The sequence below is a fragment of the Maylandia zebra genome, linkage group LG15 (genome assembly GCF_041146795.1).
Source record: "Maylandia zebra isolate NMK-2024a linkage group LG15, Mzebra_GT3a, whole genome shotgun sequence".
NCBI classification, from domain to species: domain Eukaryota; kingdom Metazoa; phylum Chordata; class Actinopteri; order Cichliformes; family Cichlidae; genus Maylandia; species Maylandia zebra.
In genome coordinates, this window is record NC_135181.1 from 5,311,017 (window position 1) to 5,327,365 (window position 16,349).

The 16,349-nt window shown below is 40.9% G+C and overlaps 1 protein-coding gene across 1 annotated transcript in view; it reads right to left on the bottom strand.

Moving 5' to 3' along the window:
• LOC101476673 (MAM domain-containing glycosylphosphatidylinositol anchor protein 2) overlaps nt 1-16,349 on the bottom strand; it is a 243,514-nt gene that overhangs the window by 81,506 nt on the left and 145,659 nt on the right. Inside the window, exons 5-7 of the mRNA XM_004542097.4 lie at nt 13,335-13,531; nt 8,410-8,542; nt 7,943-8,212 (exon numbers count right to left, since the gene is read on the bottom strand). Of these exons, the coding sequence (XP_004542154.1) occupies nt 7,943-8,212; nt 8,410-8,542; nt 13,335-13,531 (600 nt within the window). The remainder of the gene's footprint in view (nt 1-7,942; nt 8,213-8,409; nt 8,543-13,334; nt 13,532-16,349) is intronic.

Below are 16,349 nucleotides of genomic sequence, written 5' to 3' on the forward strand. Positions count from 1 at the left end.
GAGGACAAGAACATATGGAAATAAACTGTAAAGAATATTATAAATATACAGTATAAGTATTTGAAAGAGCAGTTCATTGTTACCTTTAAAATGTCTTAAACTGTAATGAAGCCCTAGCTTCGCGTATCTGCTTATACACTAGATTTACGCACAAATATCAAACACCAGCATAAGAAATCCAGCTTTATTATTGAAAGCAATGCTGGCATTGCGCAAGTCAACATATGCACAAACAAGTTCTGGATGCATTATAGATGAACTTGGAAGCCCGTTGCTTTTTATCATCATCAGAGCTTCCTGTCATTGAACCTTGACTATGGCAAAATGCTGAGTAAAACATAAACAATCTTCAGCAACTTTCTTCATGGTAATATCAAGAGATAAAAGGTTCCTCTGTTTGTACTTATATTTGCATTGCATGTTTCCTGCATCTGATTTTCTTGAGAGGTTGTATGCTGTATTCTTTTGAATCATTACCAATCATATTACAGTGTGCCCCGTGTTCCCTTTTTAGCTGTAAACTGAAGGGTTTTTGCCTGTAGCGAGCCCTTTTGATTCTCCATAGCTTTAATGGCCTGTGGGAATAATAGGTGGCCTGTACATAAAAGCGCAGATAATCACACAAAGAGAAAAGCCGTGGTTGAGGTCTTCTTCTACAGAGACCTCGTGACACACGGCGGGATTACAACGGCACCACAGGGGACCTTCTTATCCGCAATGCACACAGCACTGGCATCTTTGCTATAAGGAACACATATGTATGCGTATAATATAAAATAAATAAAGTTATTAATCATGGAAATACATACACGGAGCCACACTGCGGAAAAAAAAATGTTTGAACATGTTTTTTCCTTCACTGTCTCTCCAGTGCATCACGTTGGCTTTGTCTGTTGGAGAAGAAAGACTTGTCTCACTCTCTTCTCACTCTGAATCATTATCCTCCTGTCTACCCATCAGCCCATCTCATTTTTCAGTCAGCCCTGTCTGTCCATCTCTCAGCAGGCGTCGTACTGCGCTCTCCATTCACTCTTGTGGAGAATATCAGCATGTGAAGCTGAGCTCATCTCTCTGAGCCAGATGGATGTCTCTAGAAACTGCCACTCACTTCATCAGCTCATCTCAAGGTTAAGCGCGGGGGGGAGGATAACGGCCAACAGGACGGTTCAAAACGCGAGGCGTTCACACGTATGCACACACATATTTGCTCCGCCAACTAAACACCTTTTCATTTCCCTCTTATCACTCTGTGTTTTCACATTAGCACCAACACATTCCCCATGCATCAGCATCTTTACAAAAATCACAGCCGCACACATCCCCATCCCTAAATGCTGCACCCAACCTTCACGCTGACCTCTGGCTTTAATTTATGTTTAAACAGGTATGCGCACATATAAAGGCATACTCACACACATACAAATACAAAGACGCATAGAACCTCTCTACGGCCACAGCGCAAGAGCCGGGACCGCCTGTGCCAGTCCTGACCATCCAGCCATTCAATCTGGCATTCATGAATGGAAATATATTCAGCTTTTGACCAGAATTTATTCCAAAGCAAATTTGATAAGGGTCATTCTCATGTTGATTCACATGCTAACAGAGAGGTTTTCACAAGGCACGTCATTTTTGTTTTCCCACCACTAAACAGTCTAAACATAAACAGCAGGGAGCCCCCAGCGAAGGACTGTATTTTTGCTTCTCTGTGTATGACAGCAGCAAGCTTCCAATCAGAGTTACAAAAGTAAGGATGGCGGTTGCTCGACTTTGCACACATTTATGCTCAAATATGTGTACCCGTGTACTGTAGATGCATGCAATTAGTTGCACCAGCGTTAGCAGTTCTGAATAATGAATACCTTTGGCATAAAAGCCTGTAAGCAGCTTAAAAAGGTGTCGATGCCTAGATTTGCTGGGACATCGAGGATGAATATCTGATTTTGAATCTTGTCAAAGTGAAAGCAATACGCGTTTCTCTCACACAACACAGAAGGAAAACATATTTGCTTTGGGAATAGATGGGAAACACATGCACAGAGAGATGACTGTGTCTGTGTTGGAAGACATAAAAACACAGCGCCAGACCAACTGTCCATTTCAACACCATCTACAGACAGTTCTGTCATAATTCACCGATGCTCCATTTGAAAGCTGCCTCCTCATATTTGCCACCCTCCCTCCACCCCAAAAAGAAAGAAACAACTGAGTGCAGTGAGAGTGTCTTTGCATTGTCACAACTGATATATCACAACTGGTGTCTTTGTCGGTTATAGAATAGACTCAAGTGGCAGAGAAAAGCAGGGTATTGACCTGCATTTGAAGACATGTTGCGGATCCCTAATCCATAAAAAGGATCCTGTCAGCAGGGTGATGTGATGCCAGTAGCTCGCTGGGCCGGCTGTGGAGATGGCCAAGCCCTGGAAGGCAGTCTGGCTGGTGGGACAGTATGGCCACCGAAACTACCATCTGCTAGGGAGAGATGTGTGTTTTCACATACACAGCCCCCTTTGGCAACAGCAGTTTGCTAGGGCTTCTCAAGGACTGGAGACAAGAGTGAACAAGCTGAGATAGGCAAAGAGGAGGCCACAGGGTGACCCTGTAAATTGAGCAAAATAAACTCAGAGGAGCAGAACCAAATAATTTTGTATTTCACGTACACGTGAAGTAAAGCAATAGCTAGCCACTCATGGGTACTCTCTCCTCCAAAGTGCTTACATTTCCAAACGTTTAGCCTTCAATGCCTCTTACTTACACACGACACATTCATTAGAGATTGGCAGAGCATTGACATGTACACACGCATACTGTACACACAGGCAGGCAGACAGAAGGTCTGTTCTTTTAATCCAGCAGTTGTACCATCGTGTAGCTCAGTGAGGGAGATAGAAGCAAGGACTGCCTTTATGGCGTGGAAGTATTCAGACTGTTTTGAATTTGTGGGTGAAAAAGGAGAGCAGATCACAGTAAAATGCAAATTGCGTGTGGGTGATAGTAAGTGTCTACTTAAAATCTGAAGAAGCACCTGCTGCTAAGCAGAGCTCCAGAGTGGCCCACTGAAGAGGAGAATGACACTCCAAAACAGCACTGGCTACTTTTTTAGTTCAGCTAAAGCTACAAGTAAAAAATCCAAAAGGCTGTGACTGGTTCCATAGTGCAGGACATGCTACCAATATCCAACCTGATATCACATCAATAGGGAATGAGATCAAGTCAGTAGATTCAAAAGTATATGTACAATAAGATAAAGGTCTTCTACACCAATGACATGTACAACAACAGGTCCTCATTTTTGGTAAAATTAGTAGATGACAGAGTAAATACCCTTTTAAAGAGATCAAATTTTGTAACTAGTAACGTTGAATTAAAGGTACTAATCATTAACTATTGCTAACCGACCTCAACCACTATTGCATGGAACAAAAATGCAAGTAATAGAAGGAAGCATATATTTTGTAGATCATAGGAAAATTATTTATGTGTTAGAGAAGAAGAATAAAAAGCAGCATTTACTACAGCAGTATTTCTCTGTCGTGTATGAAGTGGGCTGTATGTGGCCCACGATGTAATATGAGTTTGACATCCCTGATGTGTATGTTTGGGTCTTTGTTAATGGTCACAACCTCATAAGATTCACCAGAAGATCAAACTCAGAAATCCTTTATCTGTACACTAGGACTGAAAGCTGGATTAAGCATAGTGGTCATTGTTCTTTACAATGTTTGGGTTATATGCTTATGTGAAATAAGGGATTTAGTATATAATGTGTAGCTGCAGGGTACTTTCAAACATCACAATTTTGGGAAATCTAGTGAATGCTTCTGCTGAATCTACATTCCATAAACAGAAGCAACGTGTGTCAGATTAATCTCTTGCAGCTTTCCGAGCATTACTTCATTTATTCCTCATAACTCTCTTTTTTGTCGTTTTGTAACCTTTTTTTTTAAGATTTAGAAAAAATCTACAGAAAATTCTGTGATGGGGGGGAAAAATAGAAAAAATCTGATTTGCTTCTAAATTCAAAGACCTAACAGTATCCATGGTGATAGAAGTTTCCCAGTAAAAATGGAAATTTAGCACAACCCCATCATGGCCCACCCACCAGCCCCCTTAATACGGCGCGATGCTGTGAGTTTTCTTTTATATCTGGCGTGATGGCACAAATAAAATACTTATTTGTCTGCAAACCGCTGCATAACAAATCAGTGGCTGCGTATGTGTTTGCTACTAGATATTCAAGCAGAATAATGCATATTCTTCCTGTTTAACTTTTTATGAGTGCAGACAATGCTCCATAGGCTTAGACAGATGACAGAGGTCTATATATTTAAACAACACATGTTTAATAAAGGTAGTGAATTCTCTTTTATGATATTTTACTAAGATCTCATATGCAACGTACTGTGCATCCAGATGTGAGACACATCAGCGAGTGTGTCATATTTATTGCAGTGACTGCCTGCAGTGAGTGTGCTCTGACTTATTCGCTCCTATGGGACACCTGACATCTCCTCTTTGATGCAAGCCTTTCAGTTCTTAAGTCTTCAACTGTATGGGCACTTTCACAATACGGAGACGGGGTATATCTGTCAGGGGGACCATCAGAGATGATTTGTTGATGATTTGATTTTCAGCCTAGGGAGCATATGGCTGCATAAATAAAAGCTTCCAAACAGACTCAGCATAGCGGCGACCTGATGATGGAGCTGTGGCATAATCTCTGAGATGGAAAGAGAAAATTATGACAAACTGCACTTCTGAGCCACTCTGCTAAACTCCTGTTCATATGTCTTCCACTTATGTGCGAACAGAGAAACGTAAAGTATGATCATTGCACCAATGCTTGTTTTGTTTGTCAGGCTTAAGCTAATTAATGCATGTTTTTATTCACCTGCCTCAGATTCCTGCATTTTCTCATTCAGGGCACTGGTATCTTCTGTTATGTCACAGATAAAAGTCTGATCAAACACCATCCTTAATCCTCAAGCTTAGTAACGGCAATCGATTTAAAAGTATGAAAGTCAATTTCCTCAGGCGCTGTGCCGCATCGCTGCCGCTCTTATAGTGAAATGGCTTTTCTTTACAAATTCGAACATTGCCTTTATTAAGAATTAGTCCTCAAATACATTTTCAGCATATGACTTTTTTTTTGACATTTCTTATGCCAAGTTCATATCGAGTACAAGTGCCCATCATCTGCTGGGTATCCACTTTGATAGCGAGCCATCAGTACGACGAGCATGCAGAAAGTGGTACTCAGAAAACAGTTATTTCTGTAATGAGCTACAGCAAGATCAGATGCTCCTCTGCCTCCTGTGCCACTCAGGTGAAGAGCAGCTTGGAAAATAATGTTTTTCTGGTAATGACCAAGCAAACAGCAGTGACCCTCCTCCAGCTGCTCTTGTTAAATTTGTGATAACCACTTCTTGAATCAGTGTATTTTAATTAATGGCTTCGCACTTTCTTCCCGCTAGCATTACCTGTCACGATCCTGGGTCTTTTGACCCAGCGTTTTGAGTTTTAGTTTATGGTTTATGTTTAAGCCCTTCAGGTTTTCTAAGTTCCTTTTTTTGTTGTTATAGTTCTTTGTCATTAGAGTCCCCTTGTGTCTTCCACCCCTGTTAAGTCTCCCTTGCCCTTCATGTGTTTCATGTCTGTGTCTTACATTGTCAAGTTCAGGTTGTCATGTCTGCGTCTTATGTTTCCTGTTTCATTTTGAAGAGGTCTTGTGTTCCTGTGTTCACCGTGTTTAGTTTTGCTCTTCCACTGTGACGTCGTTATGTTCATGTGTGTCAGCTGTTCCGCCATGTGTTCCCACTTCTCTCATTAGCCTCCTGTGTGTATTTAGTCTGTGCCTTCTCATTCAGTCTTTGTCGGGTCGTCTGCGTTGTTCCCATGCCATGTCCTGCGTTCAGGTTTTCATATAGCCTCATCATCATTGCCATGTTTAGAGTTTTGTTTGTTTTTCTGTTTTCCAGGGTTTTTAATAATAATGGATTGCATTTATATAGCGCTTTTCGGGACCCCTCAAAGCGCTTATACCACTATTCATTCACTCTCACATTCATACACTGGTGAAGGCAGCTACAGTTGTAGCCACAGCTGCCCTGGGGCAGACTGACAGAAGCGAGGCTGCCATATTGCACCATCGGCCCCTCAGGCCATCACCAGTAGGCGGTAGGTGAAGTGTCTTGCCCAAAGACACAACGACCGAGACTGTCCGAGCCGGGGCTCGAACCAGCAACCTTCCGATTACAAGACGAACTGCAAACTCTAAAGCCACGATCGCCCCATAGTTTCATAGTTCATGTTTCCTTTCTAGTTTACCCAGTTTAGGTTATTGCTTAGTTTGCATTGTTTTTGCCTCTTTATTTTTTACTGTTCTGTCTGCCTTAATAAACGGCTCATCATCAGTTAAGTTTGAGTTTTAGAATATCTGCACCTGAGTCCGCTCTTCACACTCCACGCAGTTTCCCACGGCAAACTGTGACAATTGCCCTCGACTGTTTTAAAATTATCCACAGCTGAAGTAAAGGTTCGATGGGTTTGTAACTTTAAACCGCACTTCTTTATCAGAAGCTATCGAGCCTGTGAATATACTTAATATAAACATATGAAGAAAACAGAGAAAATTTCAACTCTTCCTTTCAATCAGCACAAAGGGAATTTGCCTATTATTTCAGGACTGTGGCTTGTTAGTTTTATTTGTTATTTATTTATCTATTTATGTCCACATATTTGCTATAGTATACCTTTTTCCCACTTAAAATTCAAATGAATTACTACAATCCAATAAACTATTAAACAGTCACAGGCTTTTTGATTGTCCTCTTTGGCTGGTGTGGTCAGAAACAGCTACTTCGTGAAAAGAGATTAGTTGAGCATACTAAAGGGCCCATTAATGTCGTTGCAACCAGTGAGATCACCACAGCCTCGTCACCATTCATTCCAGTGTTGATTGCATGGGTACTTGCTGAAGTATTCTACTTAATGCCACTCAAAAAAACCCTGTGCATCAGCACTGGTACTGGAGCAGTGGAAGTCAAAACAGAAAGCAAAGTTACTGCAGAATTTTCTCAAAAACTCATCTTTTCAAGCTGTTACAGCATCTTACTCTGCATAAGCTGGGAATCTCTGAGCTTCTGCATTGATATTTCTTTGAAATGGCAATGAAAAGCGACACAATCGGATTCTTGTGTGTTCAACCCAACCATGCCGGCAACGGGACCTGCACGAGGTTACACCAGAATGTGGTTTGTGCCAGGGGATGTGACGTCATTTTTGCTGCATGCTGTGTGAGTGACGGGTATAAAGTGTATAATATAGCAGAGACAGACAGCATGAGACTGGATAAAATGCATATTTTTAAAAATGAGGATCCGTAAAAATTAGCCAATATTTGGTTGCACAGCAGGTTATAAGAAACACATATGTTGTCATTGTTTATTGGTTTGAAATCATTCGTAAAGTTTCCACAATATCCCCAAGCATTTCGTTTGGTTTGTGGGTATAAAATAAAAAAAGTATTGAATGGTACTGTTAGCCATATTATTCGATCTACACTCTAAGGATTTTTTTTTTTATAGTTGTGGAGGTATTGCAATAAAAAAAAAAGGAATTTATTGGGTTTTCAGATTCTTAGATTCCATCTGGATGCCTGTCTTCAGTATGTGGATTCTGTATGGCTTCTAAAATTGGCAGAACGGGCTTTAGGGTTAGCATTAGCAGTGTGACATGGTGTAAAAAAAGGTTGGAGTGTGGGTTTCTGTTTACCAGGCTAAAGACATAGCTAGTATTAACGACCGAATGAAAATGGAAGTCTTGAAAGACACATTTTCTAAATATAAACTTTGATACTTTTGCACCTAGATAATCAAAAAAATAATATATATCTTATGTTGGGATCTATATATTGTTTTTATATGCAGGTATGCATTCTCACCTCGCACTACAATGGTAGTGGACTTCTTAGCAGGGTTTCCCACATTGTTGCTGGCCACGCAGCTGTAGACCCCCGCCTCATCTGAGGTGATGGCCGGAAGCGTAAGTGTGCCGCCCTTCACCACACTTCTTTGTGGCAGGCTGTCATTACTGCTGACCCAGGTGAGAATGGGAGGTGGCTCACCTCCAGTAGTGATGCAAACCAAGGATACTGTCTGTCCTGGATTCACCACAATAGGATCCTCTACCAGCAGTTTGATGGACGGGGATGCTGTGGAAAAAGAGAGCATCGATGATAGACTGGAGGAAGATGGACGGCTTTGGCAGTTATGACAGTTACAGAATAACTCAGCTGAGAAAATGCATGACAGTTCATCTTTCTCTTTCTACATCTTTCTTTTTTTAGGATATAATTATTTGGTTGCAATAAGCTTTCTGTGCACAAAAGTCAGTAATGATGTGGAGTACCTGTCTTATTGGTAAGTCTGAAGATAACACTGCGGTCAGGAATCCCACACACATTTCTGACAGAGGCGATGCAGCTGTAGTTAGCGTAGTCTTGGGGACGCAGATTCTTCAGCTTCAGAATCTTCGTTTCCCCCTGCAGCTCAGACGAAAAAACAACACTGGTATGCAAATGTGTGCAAAAATATGAACATAATCAAGTGAAAGGAATATAAAAAAATAGGCACTGGGAAGGAGATTACAAAGGCCAAATTGCTCCACAGAAAAGTCGATATTTATTAACACGTATGTAATTTTAATAAAGGCAGGTGAAAAAGTGCCACAGAGTTCAGACATTTGATAGTTAAATCTAAATGAAAATGATCCTGATGTTTTTCAGCAATGAGTGGATTACTCTCTAGTGAAAAGCCCTATAGCATTTTGTGCCACAGAGCTCCAGGAATACAGATGAGCACAGTAGGGGATCTCTCCAAAGAAATGGCTCGCCCATTGACAAAGTGCGTTTGATTCCAACCGGGCCTGTCGACTATGAGCCCCACCCGAAATGTTACAATAAGGATGTAAATCTTTGATCTGGCTGACTCCAGTGTGTGGGTGCAGGGATGCGTTGGGGAGGGAATCAAAGATGAGTCAGCCACATGCTGTGGCAGCACACACAACGCTGCAATCACTCACGACTTTCACACCCTTTCATTTCTGGTGAGGCTCATGGATAAATTAATTGCATTAGATGAGCCATGGACCCAACATTTCGCTTCCTTTATTTTTCCGTTACCACTTTTGCTTTGAAGCGGATATCAGGGGAACGATGCCTATGGTACTGAGGTATTCAAAATGCAATTGGTGCAACTGGTAGGAAAGACAATTTGGAAAATGCAAGGGGTTGAAGCCATTAAACCAAAGTGGTCCGAGGGATTGATGGCCATATTGATGGACAGATTGAACACTAAAGTACATAAACAGCTTTGGGAATGAGACTTAATAGGTGTCTATAGAAATTTGGGAGGAGTGTGGTGTCTATCAGCTAAAAAATATGGCATCTCTAGCTTTGTTTTCATGCTTTAACTGCATGTTTGTGAGGAAGAAAAACTAAAATTGAAACCACTTGGGCTTAAGATGTTTGGTGGTAAAAATGACTTGAGGGTATTTTTCATGCAAGCAGCAGGACACTGGCTCTGGGAAAATATCTGAGGGAGATGAATCAAAAAAATGGTTACCACATTCTGAGATGTGGTAACCATTTGAGACACTTTTTGCCTTTTTAGCTTTTTAATTCATTAATAAATCATCCACTAGACTGTTTGATTACCTACTTAAAAGCCTTGACACTCGGATCAAAATAATTTGCTAATTCCTCACAGGAAACACTAACATTTATACCTGCAAATCTGATACAGTAATAATGCAAACTTTCACCAAACAATGTGAATAAAAAAGGTCTTATCAGCCTCATTTCACATTCTTGTTGCTGGTCAAATTGTATCTAAGTGAAGTGAACTACATTAGGCCTGCGGTTGTAAATGTTAATAAGCAGTTAATAAATTGATTTTCTTTCTGACCTTTTCCATAAGCTAGCTGGACAAACAGTCGGTTGCAGTAGGCATCCTAATTAATTACAGCAAAAAAACAAAAAAAACAAAGGTTTTTTTCCACATCTTGGCAACTCCAACACTGATATTACAGCCCATCACAAATTAGAAAATGATACATTACGGCTTATTGTCATTTTATAGAAGGTAACATTTGAAAAAAGAGAATATCATAGCACACAAAAACATCAAATCCATAAGTGTTAATTATTCTAATAGCCTAAAATTGAAGCAGAAATAATGGATGAAGTGGATAATTGTGCTATTTTCGACACATTGCAGGCAAAGTTTTGCGGCCAGAGGGAAAACGTTACAGACAGCAGGACGTGGTTTCTACAATAAAGCCACACCTCTGCTCGCTTAATTATGAACTGGTTTAAAATGCCACTCCTGCATTTCTACAGCATCAGTGGGAATATAAAGCATTTTGCTGGGCTGGAAAAATTGTGCCAGAGTGAAGAAAGGAAGTCGTAAAGATAAACTTAACTAAAAATCCATGGATAAAAAAGGAAAAGGAGACAAAAGGAGACAAAAGGAGACGCTGCAGCTTTGATTTAGGTCAGTTACAAGTGATTCCCTGAATAGTCTGCGGAGAGTTCAGGCAAGTTCCAATATATTGTTGAAAAATAATGTTATTAGCCATTTATATGTGCAAATTACTTGGAGTTTAGTCAGGATTTATTTGGGGTTGGATTCACGTAATGCTAATCTCTGAGTTTTGGGTTGTGTTCAAATTTCAGACCCAATTAAAGCTTTAATAGAGGGCAGGATGAAGGAGCGAGGGAAGGAGCAAAGAGGTATGAAGAGCAGGATGGAAGGGAGAAGTGTCTTTTGGGGCCCGGTTGTGCAGCGTCTTCAGACTCCTTCACCCACTCTATTAGTTCCCAGCCATCTTTCTCCATTTGGCCAAACATCAATTTCACTTTTTTTTTTTTTTAATCTTTTTTCTTTTCCTCTTGCCACTTCTTAAGCCTCTTTTCCCCTCTCAGATGTCTTTTTCTCTTTGTCATAGTTTTGTATTCTCTCAGACGCTCCATTCCACATACAACTCACATCCAATTCGATCAATTAAACAAAAAAGAAAAAGAAAACTACAATTCCCTCACAAGTGGCTGAACAATCTCAATCAGTTCTTTGTTGACTGCACAAAATCCATTTTGGAACAAAGCTTCTCAATTTTCAGACTGTAAAGAAAATCCACTTGATCATCTGAAAGAACTGATTTGTGAAGAAAAGTCTTTCCGCAGCCTTTCAGCATCTGCAAATCCTTAATATGCATGTAACTCATGAAACTGGGTTAGTGAGGCTGGTACTGCACTCTAAGGTATGCAGCAGGGTTTTATAACAAATAGCCACAACAATAATGTTATTGCCAATACATAATCAAATCACCTAAATCAAATAGAAACACTATAATTACGTGACAACGTGCTGCGTTGATTCGATAATTAGCAACTGCCTCTTACTCATCTCGCTAGAAAAAAATGCAGAAAGGGTGTGCGGCTGTTGTGACAGTGTGATGTTGGGTTTGTTAACGCATTGTTAAATGAGGTCAAGATATATCATGATTTACATTTGTATGTGTATGCATTTCGCCCTATGACAGCTGGGATAGGCTCCAGCGCCCCCCGCGACCCTGAAAAGGATAAGCGGAAGCGAATGGATGGATGGATGGATGGATGTGTATGCATCAGTTTTAAAGCTTTGCAGTACCTTTAAAAATATGCCACAATATGCAATAATACAGTGCATTACCGATATTAATAATGGCACTGCTAAGAAAGATGGTTTACTTTAGGTGCAGGGCTTTTTTTTTTTTTTTCGAAAGGCCATTTATATTCGTAATAAAGGCCATTGCGTAATTCATGGAGTGCAATGAAGCTTCACATCTGATGGCAAAAATAATACTTTGCTCTTTCTGTTTATTGCAACTGAAACCAAAACGCGGTCCCATGGTGAGAGAGTAATATACTGTGGGAATTTCTGGAGAATTCCAAGCCTTTTTTTGTTTGTTGGTGTTTTCCAAAACTGCTTGATTTATAATGAAAATGTTTCTTTTGCCTTCCCATGGTTAAACAAACAGCACACACACACATGAAGGTGCCACAGCTGCGACTTAATTCTGGTCATGAGTGGATCGCTAAATAAATATGAGAGCACGCTGTGAGACAGAGTTTCAGCTAATTTAGCACCTGATAAACAGAGCTTGTGCTTTGCCTTCAGAAGGTTATTAAATGGTTTCAGATCCTCTGTACGGTATCAGCCTATTTGTTCTTTCTTTGTAGTCTCTGGGGGAGGGCACAAGGTGCATGTCTTAATGACAGGTTAGGCAAAACAGAATTCAAAGACTTTTACCAAAGGTTCACATTCAAATGCTAACAACATTAGACAACAGTCAGTAAAAAAAGACGGCTGTGGAGTCATGGTTGGAAACTTGAACCCATCTTGATGTGTTATGATGATGGTGGCAATGTCAGACAAATCTACAGACTGGTCTGTGAGCATCTGGCAACCCGAGCAGTTTTAAGTGGTTGCTGGAGGTTGCGTCAGTTGCTGGGAAAAATGCAAAAAATGCAAAATCCTCAATCATAAAGGCTGACAGACCCGTGACAACCACCTGTCACTATGGAAAAACATATGTTCTCCAGCTGGTTAAGAAAAAAGCCTCCTTGCGTTCGCTTTGGTCACGAGGATATTGCTGTGATCATGTTTTTAATGGAAGTGGTGGACTTGACGAGCGTTGGTCAAGCAATAAAGTCGTTCTTCGTACAGCAAGTTCTGCTGTCTCTTTAAAAATGCAACACCAGAAATGTTGTCTTCAAGGTAAAAGTATCACCTTTTGTAAGAAGGGATCAGCACTAAATCATAACTTTGACTGAGAATGTAAACCCCGTCCATTTCAAGTTCATGTCGCACTTTATCAAGTTGTACTATCACTCAGCTAGTAATTAGCAAATATTTGCAGAAAAGCATGAAAATCAACAGACAACCTGCTAGCAACCAAAGCAGTCACGAGTGACAGCCAACCCCATAGGAGCCACGGCTAATTAATCAGAAAGCACGTTTCCCTAGTAACCAATGGTTGTATCACGTCCAATATGGCGGATAACCCGCGAGCCATGTCCACATGGTGTCACATAGGAAGGCGCCGTGGAAGTCTTTCTTGACATTTGCAAACACTTTGTTGATGAATTTGTTGTCTTGGCTATTACATTTGTTTCGTAATTCTTGGTCATACCATGTCCTTCTTTTAGACCTTTAAAATAGATCAACTTTCTCTACATGTGCCATTCATTTTAATTTGAGATATTCATTCAAATCACGTTCCTGTCGACTTACCTGTGTGAAAAATGGCTCATAGATCTCCACACCCTTGTCTGAGCCTTGCGTCAGGACCTCTCTCCCACGATGCCAGCTGTAGCGGACAGGCGGGTTGGAGTTAGCCACACAGCGCAGGAATACAGTCCTCTCATAGTAGAACTGTTCCTTAGCTTCTCCTATACTCTGGTGCACTGTCACCACCGGGTCATCAAGGTCTGTGAAAGGATCCCACACACACACAGAGGAGGAAGGCATTAATAAACACTTTCCCATTTTTCACTAAACAACAAATCTATAGATCAATATGTTAAAATATTTCCAAAAAATAAATAAATATAAATAAATAAATATTATATATATATATATATATATATATATACACACATACACACACACACAATAATGGATTGCATTTATATAGCGCTTTTCTAGACACTCAACACGCTTTACAATTCTACTATTCATTCACTCTCACATTCACACACTATATTTTCCAGGATGCTGTAGCAATAACAAATCTGTACCGTAACAGCAATCACAACTATAATCGCTCACAATACGCACTTCTTGATTGTGGTTAGAGGTCTGAGTGAAGGGGTCAGAATTCTCATTGCATTAGGGGGAGCCAGCAATCTGCATGGACTCGGGGGTCAACGTGAGAAAGGAGGTGAGAAGCCCACTACCTGAACTGTTTAAGTCAATAGGATGCCGCCCAAGGGCACATTGACTTCCCAGTCAAATCGAGCTGCTCTGTGCTCCAAGTCGCACTCCATTGTGAGCTTCAAAGACGAGAGAGGATGACAAATACTGTGCACAAAATGATGTTTGATGTCCATCACTTCAAAGAACACTGTTTGGCTGGCCTCTGATCTCATTCAGGCACTCTGTGATTTGACACATCTGTTACTCTACCCATTCCCTGACAGATCTGAAGGAAGTTTTACCCCAATACCAGACAGTTGGTTATTTGAGAAAGTGCCTGTCGTTGATTAAATGGATTCAAAGTTAATCATCTTACCCGGCTATCGCATTAAGCCTTGGCAAATGGTGTTCATCATAGCTGTGGTGTCTTTTAGCATGCTAATACTCGCCTTTTAGATTATGTCCATTTGCACGCTTAAAGAACGTGGGGAGCTAGCTGTTTCCCTTTCATCTCCATCCGAGATGCAATCAGTTTTTTCATGAGCAAAAAAAAAAAAGAAAAGAAAAAAAATGAGGCAATTTAAGGAAAGGATGAGAGACACCCACGCAAGTTATTCTTCATCCTTAAAATTCTAACTGATAACGAGTGACCTACGAGGGGGGATATGATTGAGGGTGTTGATGGGGGAGTTAGTGTATCAGCCAATGTGCAACAAGGTGGATGACTGAGCTGGTGTTTTAATGTGTGAGCAAAAAAGCAAGCAAACTGCTCACGGTAAATACCCAAATATTTAATGATTATAAGCCTCTAGAGAAAAACTACACATGCTTTAGGTATCGTTAATGGATAAATTCATTCCTTTTAATTCTGCAGCTTTGGCCCACCCCTGGATTCGCAAAGGATCAGGTCCTAATCAAAGGGCTGTGGGCCACAGCATCCCTCCTGGACACACCAACCAGAGAATGCTGATTCCTCGGTTTCATTAAAGACATGTTCTGCCCTACAGCCCCTTAATCAAAATCTAGCAGCGGTCAATACTTCATCCAGGATCCATTACAGTGTCTCAGGTAAGAGCAATTACCTTTGGAGGGGTGGGGAGGGAAAAAAAAGCAGGAGAGGGGGGTGATAACGCTCTAGAGAAGACAGAGCAATTGCAGGGCCATTTTAGAGGAGCAGATTGCTCTAAGTAAATACACTGATTCATTATAGAGAGGAGAAGAAGAGTATGAATCCTACATCTTATCTCTGACTCTACCCAGCGTCTGCCTCATCCGTTTCCTGCTACAAACAGTCAGTTTACCAACTGCGGCAGGAATGGAGTGATTCATTGACAGCCCTATCTACCTTGGGATACATGTGTCATTGAACATTGGACCTGATAGGAGGATGCCTTTTTTTTTTTAACTTGGTGACAACGAAAGTGCCTGTATATGTGTATATTAGGTAAGGAGCAGTTTGAGCTATAAATAGGGCTGAAATGATATGCAGAGAAGGAGTGGATGCTAGGAGCGCAAAGAGATAAATATGGAAATATGGAAATGCACGCAGTGGATTAAAATTTGATGAATTTCAAACAAAATTCCACCTCCACCATCATTTTTTTTCTCCCCCCGTAAGGATTGTGCATGTGTGTGTGTGTGTGCATGTCACTCTTGTGCAATTAGCTTCTGAAGTCACGCTTGACTGATTGTGAAGCTTAAATCCCAGAGCCCACAGGAAAACTGCGGTGTACAAGCAGTCTGCGCCAGAGTTGTTAGGGTTTGTAATTGCAGGTTTATGGGTTCACAGGCCGGTAAATCTGCCCATGTACAGCTAAACGCTCTAGCGCACTAACCGTAGCATCACTCCCGCTCACCTCTATCAGCCATGACAAGTCTCCAAACTCTGGGTTTCTCTGTAATGGGAGGCGGGGGAGGCAGCATGATGCACAAAAGTGCAAACGTTAGATGCAATGTGCATGCGAGGCAGTGGAAGTCTCACAAGACGAGCATAAAAGGGTACAACGCTCGGTTTATCTTCTTTTTTTTTAATCTTCTACACTGAAAAAAAACCTCAAATAAAACCCGACATGATGATGATATTCCCATTTGACTAGCAGAAATCAGATTTGTACTTTACAGGCCTACCAAAACATTTGTTGGACAAATAGGCACAAGTGAGTGGTTTGGATAAAAGAGAAATTGAAGACTAAAGAAGTCACTTCATTATCACATCAAACCATGGCTGCTTCCCTTTCATGTCCCCCCCCACTTACCCACTGCCAAAAAAAGGCAGACACCTACATGAAAACACACGTATTGCCCCACTCCACCTACACCAACATGCCACACACAGACGCACACTTTTTCAGTGCTGTCTCCTGGGTGCTAATCTAACGTGGGTTTGTCTAT